Source organism: Numenius arquata, chromosome 25 (assembly GCF_964106895.1).
Source record: "Numenius arquata chromosome 25, bNumArq3.hap1.1, whole genome shotgun sequence".
NCBI classification, from domain to species: domain Eukaryota; kingdom Metazoa; phylum Chordata; class Aves; order Charadriiformes; family Scolopacidae; genus Numenius; species Numenius arquata.
Genome location: NC_133600.1, coordinates 1,919,541 through 1,932,379, shown reverse-complemented (window position 1 = coordinate 1,932,379; position 12,839 = coordinate 1,919,541). Strand labels below are relative to the sequence as shown.

Sequence of the window (12,839 nt, the reverse complement as noted above, 5' to 3'; positions counted from 1 at the left end):
TGGCTTCCCACAGATCTCAGCTCACCCACCCGGGCCAAGTGCTAATGAGTGCCATTAGGTATTTGCTAATTAGTTCAAAGACTAGAAGGGGGCAGATATTAAAACATTTGGGGGGTTAGAATGTTAAAAGAGCAACTTCAGCCTAGAGGGGACAGACACCGATGGGGGATATATTTTTTTCCAGCAGCTGAGTCGGGTCGCTTCACGGTCTCTATAAAGCTCTGGGAGAAAGAAAGAAGTGTTTTTCTAACGACTGGGCTCCTCGTGTGCAACGGCTGCAGGAAAGCCCAGCAAAAAAAACATTGAAGAAAACAAACAAACAAAAAAAAAGTTTCACCTCTCCCATCCATCTAGAGTAACACAATCTGGAGAGAGAATTAATTACGTGGTTTGGAGGGGTTTACCAAGGAAATCCCCCCCCCCCGCCTTCCATACAGCTGCCACCCAGAAAGCAGCCCGGGAGGAGAGCGGAGCCCCCACGAGCAGCTCGGGGGCAGGGGGGGCGGGGGGGGGGGGGCAAACCCCTTGCAGCAGGTAGCACCCAAGGGGATGCAATTACTGTGGCTGGGGTGGGAGCCCCCGTGGGCAGCGGGGAGCGAGGCCAAACCTCCGGCTTCCTTTAGACTTGCAAGCAGCAGATTTTGAAAGCACATCCTCCGGGCAGCGGGGTTGCAAGGAGTTGGGCAAGGCCGTTCCCGGCAACGCCATGGCCAGTGCCGGGGGAGCCTGGGCCGGGGAACGGGAGCCGCTGCCAAGCCGGGAGATGGAGCTGGAGCCCCCCAGACCCCCACCGCTGCCGGGGAAAACTCAGAGGTAACAAATAATTCTGCAAATAGAGCCCAGAAAAGAAGCTTCCCAGCAGCATCCCCTGGCAAAGCCCGATGCTTTGCATCGTGGCAAGAGGCAGGGTGATAATCCCCAGTTCCTGGGGGGTAACGGGAGCCGAGCTGGGTAAAAAAGGGGGACAGCGAGTGATGTCCCCAGCAGAAACCGGAGTTTTTAAAGCAAGCCACCCTGGTTTCGGTACCGCTTGCGGCGGCGGGGTCAGCGCTGCAGGTTTGCACTGAGCCTGGCCAGGACGGGGAAGTGAAACCCCGGCCGGGGCTGGGGCCGGCTCCGTCCTGCTGCTCTGCTCCCAGCTTGTCCCTCCCCACCAACACCCCCTTTCCTGTCGGTCCCCCCCCCAGACCCGGGCCGGGGGTGCCGAAGGCTTTTCCAACTCTCATCCCCTACCGTCGTGTCCTCCTGGCATCCCCCCCGACAGGGACCGCAGGGACGTGACCCCGGGTGTACACCCTCCCCCCTGCACCCATGCGGGTGGGCACCAGCGCATGTGAAGCCCCCAAGGCAGCCCCCACCCCTCTGTAGTACCCCCAGCACCCCCCCAGTGCAGGAAGTGGAGTCACCGGGCCAGCAAATTCCCTGGTTTTTACCCCCAAACCACACAGCCAGGGCTCCCCAGGCCACCGCTTCCCCTTTCTCCTTATTCTTCCCCTGAACCGGCACCGGAAGGCACCAGAACCCCCCCGGGGGGGTGAGAGCTGACTCCTGGTTCCGTGCAGGGCTGTCGTGCGTGCCCGCTGTGTCAGCCTGGACCTGGAAGCCCCCGGACCACCCGCCCCCATGCCGGACACCCCAGGGGGCCACCCGCCTCGGCCCCCCAACTCAGCCCTCATCTACAGCAACGTGGGTGAGTGACTCCCCAGCCCCGCTGCCCTCCTGGGGTCAGCCCCCCCAGTGGCAGGGACAGCCCCCACTGATGTCCCCCCATCACCTCCCTGGCTGGCGTTGGGCACGGCTCTGGTGCTGGAAATACCCAGTGGGGCAAATAACGACGTGTTTGTACCCCCGTCCTGCTCCATCTCCCACTTTATTCCCCACCCACCTCAGGGAAGTCTCAGTCCTGCCATCTCTGTTCCTGTCCCTCCCCAGGAGAGCTGCGGGCCCACCTCGTCCCCCGCAAGGCCAGCCGAGGGGAAGGAGCCAGGAGATCACCGTCTGAGCCCAGCTGGGACCCCCTGCCTCCCCCGTTGCCAAAAAAGCAGCTCCAGCGAGCAGAGTCCCTCCCGGAGCAGGGGCAATCCCAACACTTTCGGGGTGACCCCACACCATGGGCTGGCAGCACCCTCTACAGCATCCCACCCCCCCATCCGCCACATGAGGAGGGGGCTCCCAGCTCCATCCCCCCCCGGGACAGACCCTCCTGGGGACCCAAGAAGCTCTTGACCAAGTCCCAAAGCCTGGGGGAACCAGTGGCCCGCAGCAGCCCATCACCCAGCCCGGCGGAGGTGACATTCGGGACGGCGGACGGGGAGCTGGGGCAGGTCCTGGAGAGCCCGGCCGGGGTGTGCGGGGTGGTGTTGGGGTGCCAAGCGGCCACCCTGGCCCGGTTCTCGGCTCGCCTCCAGGAGAAGCTCCTGGGGTCGGAGGAGCGGCAGCAGCGGCTGGAGGCAGAGCTGGCCGGGAAGGGCTGGGCAGGGCTCAGCATCCTGCAGCGGGAGCCGTGCCTCCAAAGCGGGGACGCCTGGTACTTCAAGGTGGGCTTCATTTTTGAGCAAAACCAGCTGGTGTTGGCAGCCAAGGTAAGCGGGGAACTGGGGGAAATGCCCCGGGTGGTGCAGAGGGAGCCGGTTCCTGCGGCACAGGGGGGCAAATATGGACCGGGAGCGTTGGGTTTTCCACTGACCCCCGTCACGCAGGTGCTTCCCCTTTTTGCACCTACTTCTGCATTGGTGGAACAGGAGGGCGCTGCGGGCACGGGGGGGGGGGGGGGGGGGCGAGGGCGACAGGTCCCATGGGTCCAAAGAACATGTCAAGAACAGCACCGCTTGGGAAGATGACCCAGCAAGTGGTTTTGAGGGGCCAGCGGACACAAAGTAGAGGCTGAAGCAGAGCTGGTTCCTCAGGCAGTGCAAGGATGAGACCCATCAAAGCAGCTTGGGGGTTTCACTCCCCCCTTACTTTTCCATTTCTTGCTCAAAACCAATCTGGTGGGTGCCAGTGGGCTCAGAGGGTGTGGAGGGAGACCAGCGCCCTGCATGGGTCAGACCAGGGCTGGTGGCCTTGAGCTGAGGAGGTGGCCCGACTCAGGACGAGGCACACCATGGCTCCATCCTCACCCAGCTGGCCGTGCCCTGTGTCTCCTTGCAGGTCCCCAAACTGTGCTGCACCAGCCTGGGGGTGCAGAGCTCCCTTGGGGTCCACTGCAGCATCCAGCGCCTGATCGGCCGCTTCACCGACCGCCTCCCGTGGGAGCTGGTGCTCCCAGGAAGCCCTGAGGAGCAGAGTCAGTCCCCTTCCGAAGAGCAGCCAGCCCGTCTTGCCACCTGCCCTGTCCTGCAGGTCCTCATTTCTCCTGAGGTTCCCTACCAGACCCTGGCAGGCTTTGTGAAGGGATCCCACGGTTTGCACCGGACCAGCCCCGGGCACTACGAACGCCTGGCTTGTCTCCTCCTCCTGCAGGTGTGCATGGGGCTGGAGCACCTCCGGGTGCAGAATGTGGGGCAGGGGGACCTCTGCCCTGAGAACCTGCTGCTGGTGCAGTGCCCGTGTCCTCCCCAGAGCCAGCAAGGCAAGGAGCCATCCCTGGGGTTGTCACTTCCAAGGCTGCTCATCAGCAGTTTCTTCAAGGTTAAAGACAAGCGAAGACCATGTTCTACCAGCCAAGAGCAGGACTGGACCAAGGGGCTTGCTGCACCACCCTCCCCGGTGGCAGACGAGCTGAACGTAGGCATGCTGATCTATCAGATCTTGCATGTGGACATCTCTCTGGAGAACGCCTTGGGGTTCGGAAGCAATAGACTTCCTGAAATCCCCTCCCTGTCCATCTATTCCACGGGACTCAAGCGTCTGGCCACGCTGCTTCTCCACAGAGATCCCTGCAAGAGGGTCTCCATCGAGCAGGCAAGGAGCATCCTGCAGGTCCTGCTCTGGGGGCCTCGTCAGGAGCTCTTCGCCAGGAGCAAGAAGACCCTCGCCCTACTCCGGAGCTGGGTGGAGGTGAAGAGGGCTCTGCTGCTCCTGAAGTTTGCTGAGAATTCAGCTGGGGCAGCGGGGAGCCCCGGCCTCGAGGAGTGGTTGTGCTGCCAGTACTTCAAGGAGGTCACCGAACACACACTCTACCAGGTCACCCAGGCTCTCTACACCCACTGAAGGCCAAGCTGAAGTTCAGCCTACCCAAAAGGTCTCCTCCAAGCCAAGAGCCCATGAGGACATAGCCAAATCCTGGACCAGCTCACAGGGAGCCTAAGCTGGTCCTGGCTGGGAGAACTCCATTTGCAAACCCGAACCCGCCTCCCCACCCTGGGGGTGAAGGATGAAGCTGGAACCAAAATCCCACCCGTGGCTCCCACAACGCGGGGTGTGTTTTCACACCCTTGGATGATTTTTGTTTGATACCATGAGTCCGGTTTGTCAGAGCACCTCAGGAAAGACGGCTGGGTGGAAGCCACAGGATCAAGCACCAATTTTAGTGGCTGATTATCCCGGGTAAGTAGTGGAAAGCCACACGTGACATCTCACCGCAACACACCGCCACCAAAGGAGAAATACAACACCCCGTACAGCCGGCGCTCTTTAGAAACAGTTTGTGGCACAGTCACAAGTATAAGTGACATTTTAAAGGGGGAAATACAGCAGCCACACAGCTTCAATAAAACCCAGAGCTGAGCCTCTTAAATACCGGTCCTTTATGTGCTTCTTTGACAGCGTCACACACCCCAGCGATGCATCCAGGGAGAAACACAACCCAAACTCCTCTGCCCGGCTGTGATGAGCCACAACAGCCCCGACGGCGTCTCTAAATCGCTTGGGTCAGTTTAGGGTTGTTGTGCCCAGGGATGGGGCTTGCAGGGTCCACCTCTGCCTGCACCAAAGCAGGGCCATTGCATCTGCTGCTGGTGTGAAACACACAGCACCAGGCAGGATCTGGTCCCCAAACCCTGCTATGGGGTGACCATCACAGTGAAGCGCCATGCAAGGCTCTGCTCAGGTCATTCATACTATTATTAGAATCATGGAATGGTTTGGGTGGGAAGGGACCTTAAAGCCCACCCAGTGCCACCCCCTGCCCTGGGCAGGGACACCTCCCACCAGACCAGCTTGCTCCAAGCCCCCTCCAACCTGGCCTTGAACCCCTCCAGGGATGGGGCAGCCACAGCTTCTCGGGGCAACCTGGGCCAGGCTCTCACCACCCTCACAGCAAAGAAGTTCTTCCCCACATCTCATCTCAATCTCCCCTCTTTCAGTGTCAAACCCTTCCCCCTCCTCCTGTGGCTCCCCTCCCTGATCCAGAGTCCCTCCCCAGCTTTCCTGGAGCCCCTTGAGGGACTGGAAGGGCCTGGAAGCTCCCCGGAGCCTTCTCTTCTCCAGGCTGAACCCCCCCAACTCTCTCAGCCTGTCCTCCCAGCAGAGGGGCTCCAGCCCTCCCAGCATCTCCAGGGCCTCCTCTGGCCCCGCTCCAACAGCTCCATGTCCTTCTGCTGTTGGTGGCCCCAGAGCTGGAGGCAGCACTGGGGGGTGTCTCCCCAGAGCGGAGCAGAGGGGCAGAATCCCCCTCCCCCTGCTGGCCACGCTGCTGGGGATGCAGCCCAGGGTGCGGGGGGTTTCTGGGCTCCAGCGCACGTTGAGGGGCGTGTGGAGCTTCTCACCCACCGACACCCCCAAGTCCTTCTCCTCAGGGCTGCTCTCCAGCCATTCTCCGCCCAGCCTGGGCTTGTGCTGGCTATTGCCCCAACCCAGGTGCAGGACCTTGCACTTGGCCTGGTTGAACTCCATGAGGTTCACACGGTCCGACCTCTCCAGCCTGTCCTGGTCCCTCTGGATGGCCTCCCTTCCCTGCAGCATGTCAACCGCTCCACCCAGCTTGGTGTCATTGGCAAACTTGCTGAGGGTGCACTCAATTAATTATTAAGTATTTATTAATCCACTCGCAGCTATCACCTGACAGCAGCAAGAGCCATGCACACAGCAGGATGGACATTCCTGGGCTTCCCCGTAGCTCCCAGTGGGGCAGCCCCGATGTGCCCATGGACGGGGGCAGTGGCACACCAGGCAGTCACCAGAGCCCACGGCACAGCTGGATTAGGGATGGCTCCTCCCAGGAGTCCCTGAGCTCAAAAGAAACCCCAAAAAAACTGGTAAACCAGATCTGTGACCCCTACCAGATGAAACTCCAGAGCAGCACGCTCCCAGTTCCCCCAGTTGGTGGGTTCCGCAGGCAGCAGCCTCGTCGTCAGGGGTGAAGACCTGAGACCACAGCCCCTCTGTGCACAGTGGGGGACCGTTCCCTCCTGGAGCAGCACCCACACCCAGCAGTGTGACCCCCCCGTCGAGGCTGGACAAGCAAGAGGGGACCAAACAAGCTCCCTGGCCACACAAACCCTGACACGGTCACCACCCAAGTGCTGCTGGTCCACAAAAATGTCGTTTGAATTTCAGTATGGGCTTTTGGGCCAAAAAAACACCTAAGAGGGGTTGTCCTGAGTGAGCCCCAGCCCTGCTGTCCCCATCACCCTGCCTGTAGTATCCTGTGTGGCTACAAGATGGCAGTAAAGCCCGTGGCACGGTGGCAGCTCACCCAAAGCCACCTCGAGCATCTCATCCTGGAAAAACAAAGGAAAAAACCCGCTTCTGCCAGACCCCAGCCCCAGGGTGGCACCTCTGAACACCCTCATTTCTGATTTCCACCTTGGGTGACCCCCTCTCCTCCTGCCAGGAGCACCCAAGGTCAGTGAGGAGCCTACAGGGGATCACAGCCTTCAAGGCAGGACCACGAACACCTCCACGCTCACACATCCCTGTGGAAAGCAGAGCACGCACAGGGACAGCATCGCAGAGGAAAACAGGAATATCTCCAGAAAGCCAGTTTATGAAGTTCAGCTCGTTGGGTAAAGGAGGAAGACCCTCTCCCGGGTCATGCCCAGGGCACACCAAGAACAGCAACTTCACGGCTTTCCAAGAAAATCCCACAGGAAAAGGACAATTACACAGCCACAATAAAAAACTTGGGAAGAGACCTGTAGGAAGGAGAGTCCTGTCAGATCCTTGGTTCCAGCAGAGGTGACACTGTACCCTGAGACCCAAGGGGTCAGCACAGGCCGAGCTGGGGCAGGGTCAGTGAGAGGCCAATATAAATATCTGAAGCCAATTAAACAGTTCATCAAGAGCACCCACCCATCACCATGCTGCTCATTTAACACCAGGCCCTCCGGGAACACGGTGCCATCCACTACGGAATCCACTCCCTGCCGCATCTTCCAAGGAGTTTCAGGGATTACTCCATGCGATCCCAGTGTTGCTGAGCCCAGAACAGCCACCTGGGAATGACCCATGGGGGGGTGGGTCCTTAGGCCCCCTCACCTCCACAATGTACAGAGCTCCCAAAGCCAAGCTCAGGGCAGGGGATGTCACACCCCTGGAGGAGCTCACACCTGTGAAGACCATCATGCTTCTATAGACACTGGCTCATGGTGTAACAGCCGGGTGAAATAGCCCATCCCAGGGATTCACAAGATTAATCAGCTCAAATCAGCCCAAACAACCCTCTAAAGCTGCAAGTGTTAAATACTTTAGAGTATTTCAACTTTTTCCCCCACGTGTAGTCCTTTGGAGACTTCTCTAGTAGCTTCAGCTCAAGGTTTAACTCCAGCACTGCACGAGCAGCCGTTTTCCCATCAGTGTCCCAACAACCAACAGGTACTGTGTGACAACACCTCCTTCTCCTTACACGTGGAGCCCAGCCTGTCTCCCCAGGAAAGCTCTGGAGGCCACCAGGCCTCAATGGCTGCGTGTAGCTACACACGTGCCACCAGCCTTCCTAGATGACAGCTAAAGAGCTCACATCGAGCCATCCTGCGTGGTCAGCACACTCAGACTCCACTGTGACCACTAACACCGAGATCTCAGGTATCAAAAGTGCACATTTGATAGAAGACACCAGAACCTCAAGGCATCCATGAGCCGTGCTCCTCAGCATCTCATCTGTGACCTCCCAACACACACCCTGAAATATCCTATGAAACACCAAGATGCAGTGGTCCTAATTACCAGTAGAAATGGAAAACCTGCTAATTGTTTCCCTAAAAGCAGGCTTTTCAGGATCACCAGATTATTTCAAGTCCCAGTAGATCGTAGCCGTTGAGTTCCAGCCAAGCAAAGAACGACCAAGGCCTTTCCATACTGGCAACTTTAATGGTCGGGGCAGTTCCAGAGCCACCTCTTCAGAGTGCAAGTCTTAAACAGCTTAAACCAGCAATAAAAAGTAAAATATAAATTTTTATTTAGAATTAAAGCAAATACTTCAGTATCACAAACACAATATTAAACTTCAAGAAATATACTGCTAATTTGGAGGGAGCATTTATTTGCACAACCACAACATGCGCACAAATCCAGAAAAAGATGTGGAGTCTGAAATTTTCAACATCTCACCACCAGAGCAGTTGGTCACAACGTTTTGTACAGAGTTATAATATATACTGTAATAGATGTTGACAAAATTTCTACAGAATCATCTTTATAGACAACAAGAAAGCTCTAAGAGGCAAACATTGCAATCTATTCTTCTTCTGATGAGTCTCTCTCAAACGTATAGGCCATGAAGCAAGCATCTGGTCTCTTGGGGACAAGGGGATGCCCTGGTCTCACAATCTCAAAGCCCAAAAAGCTGAAAGTACGGAGCAATGCAGCTAGGAAAAAAAAAAAAAAGGCAAAAAATAGGTTTCATCCATTCGATACGGCAACAACAGTTAAAGCATCCACCAAAACCACCTTGAAAGCCAGGGCTATGAGTGAACACCCACCTCTATCATCTCTGTTCTTGTGGAAACAAATGAACACGTGATCAACTCGAAGCTGTTCTTCAGCAAACTCTAGAAGAACTGCAAAACTACAAGAGAAAAGGTAAGGTGGTCAATGCACATGAGCAAGCTCTTCCTTCGGAGAGAGTCAGCGAGGCCCTGTGAGCCCATCTGCACAGGAATTCATCGGTGTAAGTGAGAGGCCAGGGCTGGAGAAACACCAACAGGGAACTCCCGAGCCCTAGGTTTAACTTGAGGGTAGAAATTTAATTCTTCAGTAACACAGAAAACACGGTCGGGGCAGTTCCAGAGTCATCTCTTCAGGGTAACAGCTTAAAGCGGCAATAAAAAGTAAAATATAAATTTGTATTTAGAATTAAAGCAAATAATTCAGTATTACAAACACAATATTAAATTTCAAGAAATATAGGGCTAATTTGGAGCAATTTTTCTGTTGCAGCTGAAGGGAGAACTGCAGTGACTGACTCGGAACCAGACTGGTGTTTTCAGAGGATATCAGCAGCCACCCAGTACCTGGGAACACGGCCTGGAATCACAGAGGTTTTGGGTGGTTCCGCCTGACAAAACAGGTAGAAGCTGCCCTCAAACCAGGATCACTCAACTGCAGCCTCTTACGAGAGAGCATCAAGCACCATAATTGGACTTCTACTTTCACAAGGGAAGCAAACATCAGCAGCAGTAAAGTGTTATTCCACCCTACTCATGGGCCTTCAAAACAGAAACAAGATAAGCCCCGGCTGTACTTTATTCTACGTACCTGTCCTTGCTCCCTTCAGGCAGAGCACCACTGGGGATCTCTATGTAGAGGTTGTTGTTGTTCAGCACTGCTCTCCAACTAATGTGTTTGGCATCTGTAAGCCTTGACTGGACATTCAGAATTCTCGTCCTGTTATTAGATGTTAGTTCTTCTGTTACATTCAGCCGATTATCCTGTAGCAATAATATGTGCAAATTGATTTTGGAGAAGGGATAACTCCCGTTAATAGGCTCAAGGCAAGAAACGCATTCAAGCTCACCACAGCAAGCTGCTTATTATTATTCATACTCACCGAATAAAATAAATTAGCTGAAAGATTGTGATCCCTCTGACTATTCCCTCGCCCACCTGGGATCTTCAGGGGTGGGTGAGGGACATCAGGAGCACCACCGAGGCCCCGGACCCAGGTTACTACAGCAATTGAAGGGAACCCTGGAACTAGAAAGGGATGACAATCAGAGGCAAACAGGCAGTGTGAGACAAAGCCCTGTGCATTCTAGGTTTTAAACAGTGATCAAATGGCAAGGTTTTTGAAGAAAAAGAAAAAAGAACCCAAACCTAGGCCAAGGGACCTCCTCCCACTGCAACCCAGGGATGTGGCAAGACAAAGGAAGCTCCACACCAGGGACGGGAACACTGCCTTGTACCCTGAAAGCTACTACTGTAGTATTTCGAGGGAAAGACTAACTTGGAGATGAAAGTTCTCAGCTTGAAGTCGGCAAGGTATACTTCTGCACCAAGGCAGCAGCACGGTTGGCCTGATCTCATGAGAAGAACCATTCCACCACCACATATGGAAGATCCCATTTTCTCCCCCACTTTGTCCTCCTAAGTTATCAGGATTGTACTGGCCCAGGAAGCTCGGAATCATTTTTCCCTGTGATATATGACTCTAATTACCTTAGACCTTTGCACCAGCACTCTTGGCTCAAGGTCAAGAAAATGACATTAAATAGTCTCACAGGCGTCACTACCTCAAATGTTTTCACCATGCTCAGAAGCAACCTCACCAGGGACCACACCTGGATATTTGAAAACCTACAAGCCTTTCTAGTGAATTCCTCAGAGCGATTTTACCCTCCTCGGCAAAGCTCAGCTCTTCAGAAGGTTAAAGGGGGTTTCATATCTCTGAAGATACGAAACGATATTTCTTGTATGCACGGGAAGTTTCACCCCATCCATCTAAGCCTGTTGAAGCGAATAAGCCTTCTCCTGTAGGAGAGCAAAGGCTGTGCTGCCTGGCCCCTCCCTCTGCACCATCCTTCACCCGCAGGCTCACTCTTGAGTTGCGTCATCTCAGCAGATGCAGCAATCGAGGCCCTTAGGGAAATTTTCACAATCGTCCTGTCTGTGAGTGCCAGCAGCCATTTGCAAATCAGAATAAACATGTACAAAATAATCCACCATTTTGCACTCGTTCGTCCCCAGTTTCATTTTCTTTTTTTTTTTTTTTTTTAATGAGCTTAGGACTTGTGATGAATAATCCGTATTAGAAAGGCACCGAATGGCCGTATAGGTCAAATATTATACGCTGGAACATTAGTAAGCACAGCAACTGCGAAGTTTTATTAAAAAAATTTAAGATTCTGCTCTTAATTAAATGAGTATTCAATCCACTATTTTAGGCTCTTTGAAAGAGATACTTTTCTTTAGTACTAGCATTAAATACTTATCTCAGAATGACTGTAGAGCTATGCATCCCTAATTACCCTTAAAAATGAGCCTTTAAGCACCCTGTTCAGAAGTGTGCAGTGGAAATTCTTTATACAATTACACCTTTTGCCCAATGGAAGGCAGTGCCTAATGGCTACCTAAATTTCGCAACTGAGAATATATTTTACAGTGATGTTTATGTGCACTCACTCCTCTTGAAAGAAAAATAAGTATAAAAATGCCTTTCTAAAAAAAATTCTGAGTCTTTTCACAATCCTCATACAAGGTCTAACCATGGCTTCCTCTGTACAAGGCAGACTGATGTTCTAACCTTCCATCACCCTACACCAGTCACCCCGATTCAGATATTTTCTTCCCAGCATCTCTAGTGATCGTTTAATCTTTTGGTTGAGTTCTAAACTAACAGCTCTAACACTCTTAATGTTCTACTTTAGGCTCAGTACCCTCGATTAGTTTTCAAGAATATCTACCATTACATAAGGGGATAACAGCTTTCAATCCTTTGAGATCTTTGCCTAATTGTGGGATTGGTTTTTTCCCCTCCCGGTGGGAAGAAAGCACCTCCAGGCCCTGCCTCCAGGCACCTTTTCAGCCCCTTAATTCGCTCGGGAGCGGCTGAGGGACCCGCCGCCTCCCCTCAGGGCCCGGTGCGCGTTGTTCCTCCCGGGGCTGTGACAACTCCGGCTGTCCCCGCCGGCGGACGGCAGCTAACGTGGCACAGGGCGGGAGGCAGTCGGGCCGTGAGGCGGCTCGGGGCGGGGTGGCACCGGCGGGCAGGCCCCCCCCCCTCCGCCCCCGGGGTCGGGGAACGTGTGGGCCGGCACGGCGGCGAGTCACACCGGCCTGGGCGGGGGGAGGGCAGGCGCCGCCTTAGGCGTTCAAAAAAAACCCTTTTTCGATTATTTTTTTCCCCTTTCCTCCCCTCCCCCTTTTTCTGCGGGGGAGGAGGCCAGGCCGCAGCGCCCAGCGCTGAGGCGGCGGCGCGGGCTGCCCCTCCCCCACCCGCCACGGAGCACCCCTCCCCCTCCCCGGTCACGGGGGAGGCGACCGGCCCCGGAGGGACGAGGAGGAGGAGAAGGACCAGGGCGGGCCTGAGGGAAGGGAGGAGGCGGCGAGCGCCCAGCGGTGCGAAGGCTGAGGGAGGCCCCGGCCCCTCACCTGCTCTGTCCGGTACTGAGGCTCAGCACAGCAGGCATGATGGTGCTTTTATTCCCCTCTTTCTCTCTAGCGAAGCAGTGACTGTTGAGTATCCGCTGCAGGGAGGATTTCACCATCCGGCCGCTCTGGTCCGAACCCCGAAACCCTCCGCTGCCTCTCGCCGGCCGCTCTCCAGGCGCTGCTACACAAAATGGCAGCGCCGCAGCAGTGGGTCCTTATATACCCTCCCTAGGCCACGCCTCCCACCTTGGCCACGCCTCTCAGAGCAGGCCACGCCCCCGACCAGGAAAGGGCTCCCGTCCGGCGAACGGCTTGTTTGTTCCTTAGAAATACTCTCTTTCCATTGGCTAAAGAGAGAGCCGGGGGCGGAACGACAAGCTCTTTTCCTATTGGCTGGCAGCGTGAGGGGGTTCAGCATTGGTTAGAAGGGC

The 12,839-nt window shown here is 55.2% G+C and overlaps 2 protein-coding genes across 2 annotated transcripts; one reads left to right on the top strand and one right to left on the bottom strand.

Moving 5' to 3' along the window:
- The first annotated feature begins 706 nt into the window (after positions 1-706).
- On the top strand, positions 707-4,152 carry PEAK3 (PEAK family member 3). Its single transcript, XM_074164014.1, has 4 exons — positions 707-813; positions 1,563-1,690; positions 1,933-2,582; positions 3,151-4,152. The coding sequence occupies exons 1-4, from the start codon at positions 707-709 to the stop codon at positions 4,150-4,152; spliced, it is 1,887 nt and encodes a 628-aa protein (XP_074020115.1).
- A 4,015-nt stretch (positions 4,153-8,167) lies between these two features.
- Positions 8,168-12,524, bottom strand: OAZ1 (ornithine decarboxylase antizyme 1). Its single transcript, XM_074163585.1, is given in 6 exon segments — positions 8,168-8,687; positions 8,802-8,887; positions 9,577-9,749; positions 9,869-9,955; positions 9,957-10,014; positions 12,409-12,524. Coding segments are annotated over 6 exon segments (651 nt in total). The 3' UTR covers positions 8,168-8,556.
- Between the last annotated feature and the right edge of the window lie 315 nt (positions 12,525-12,839).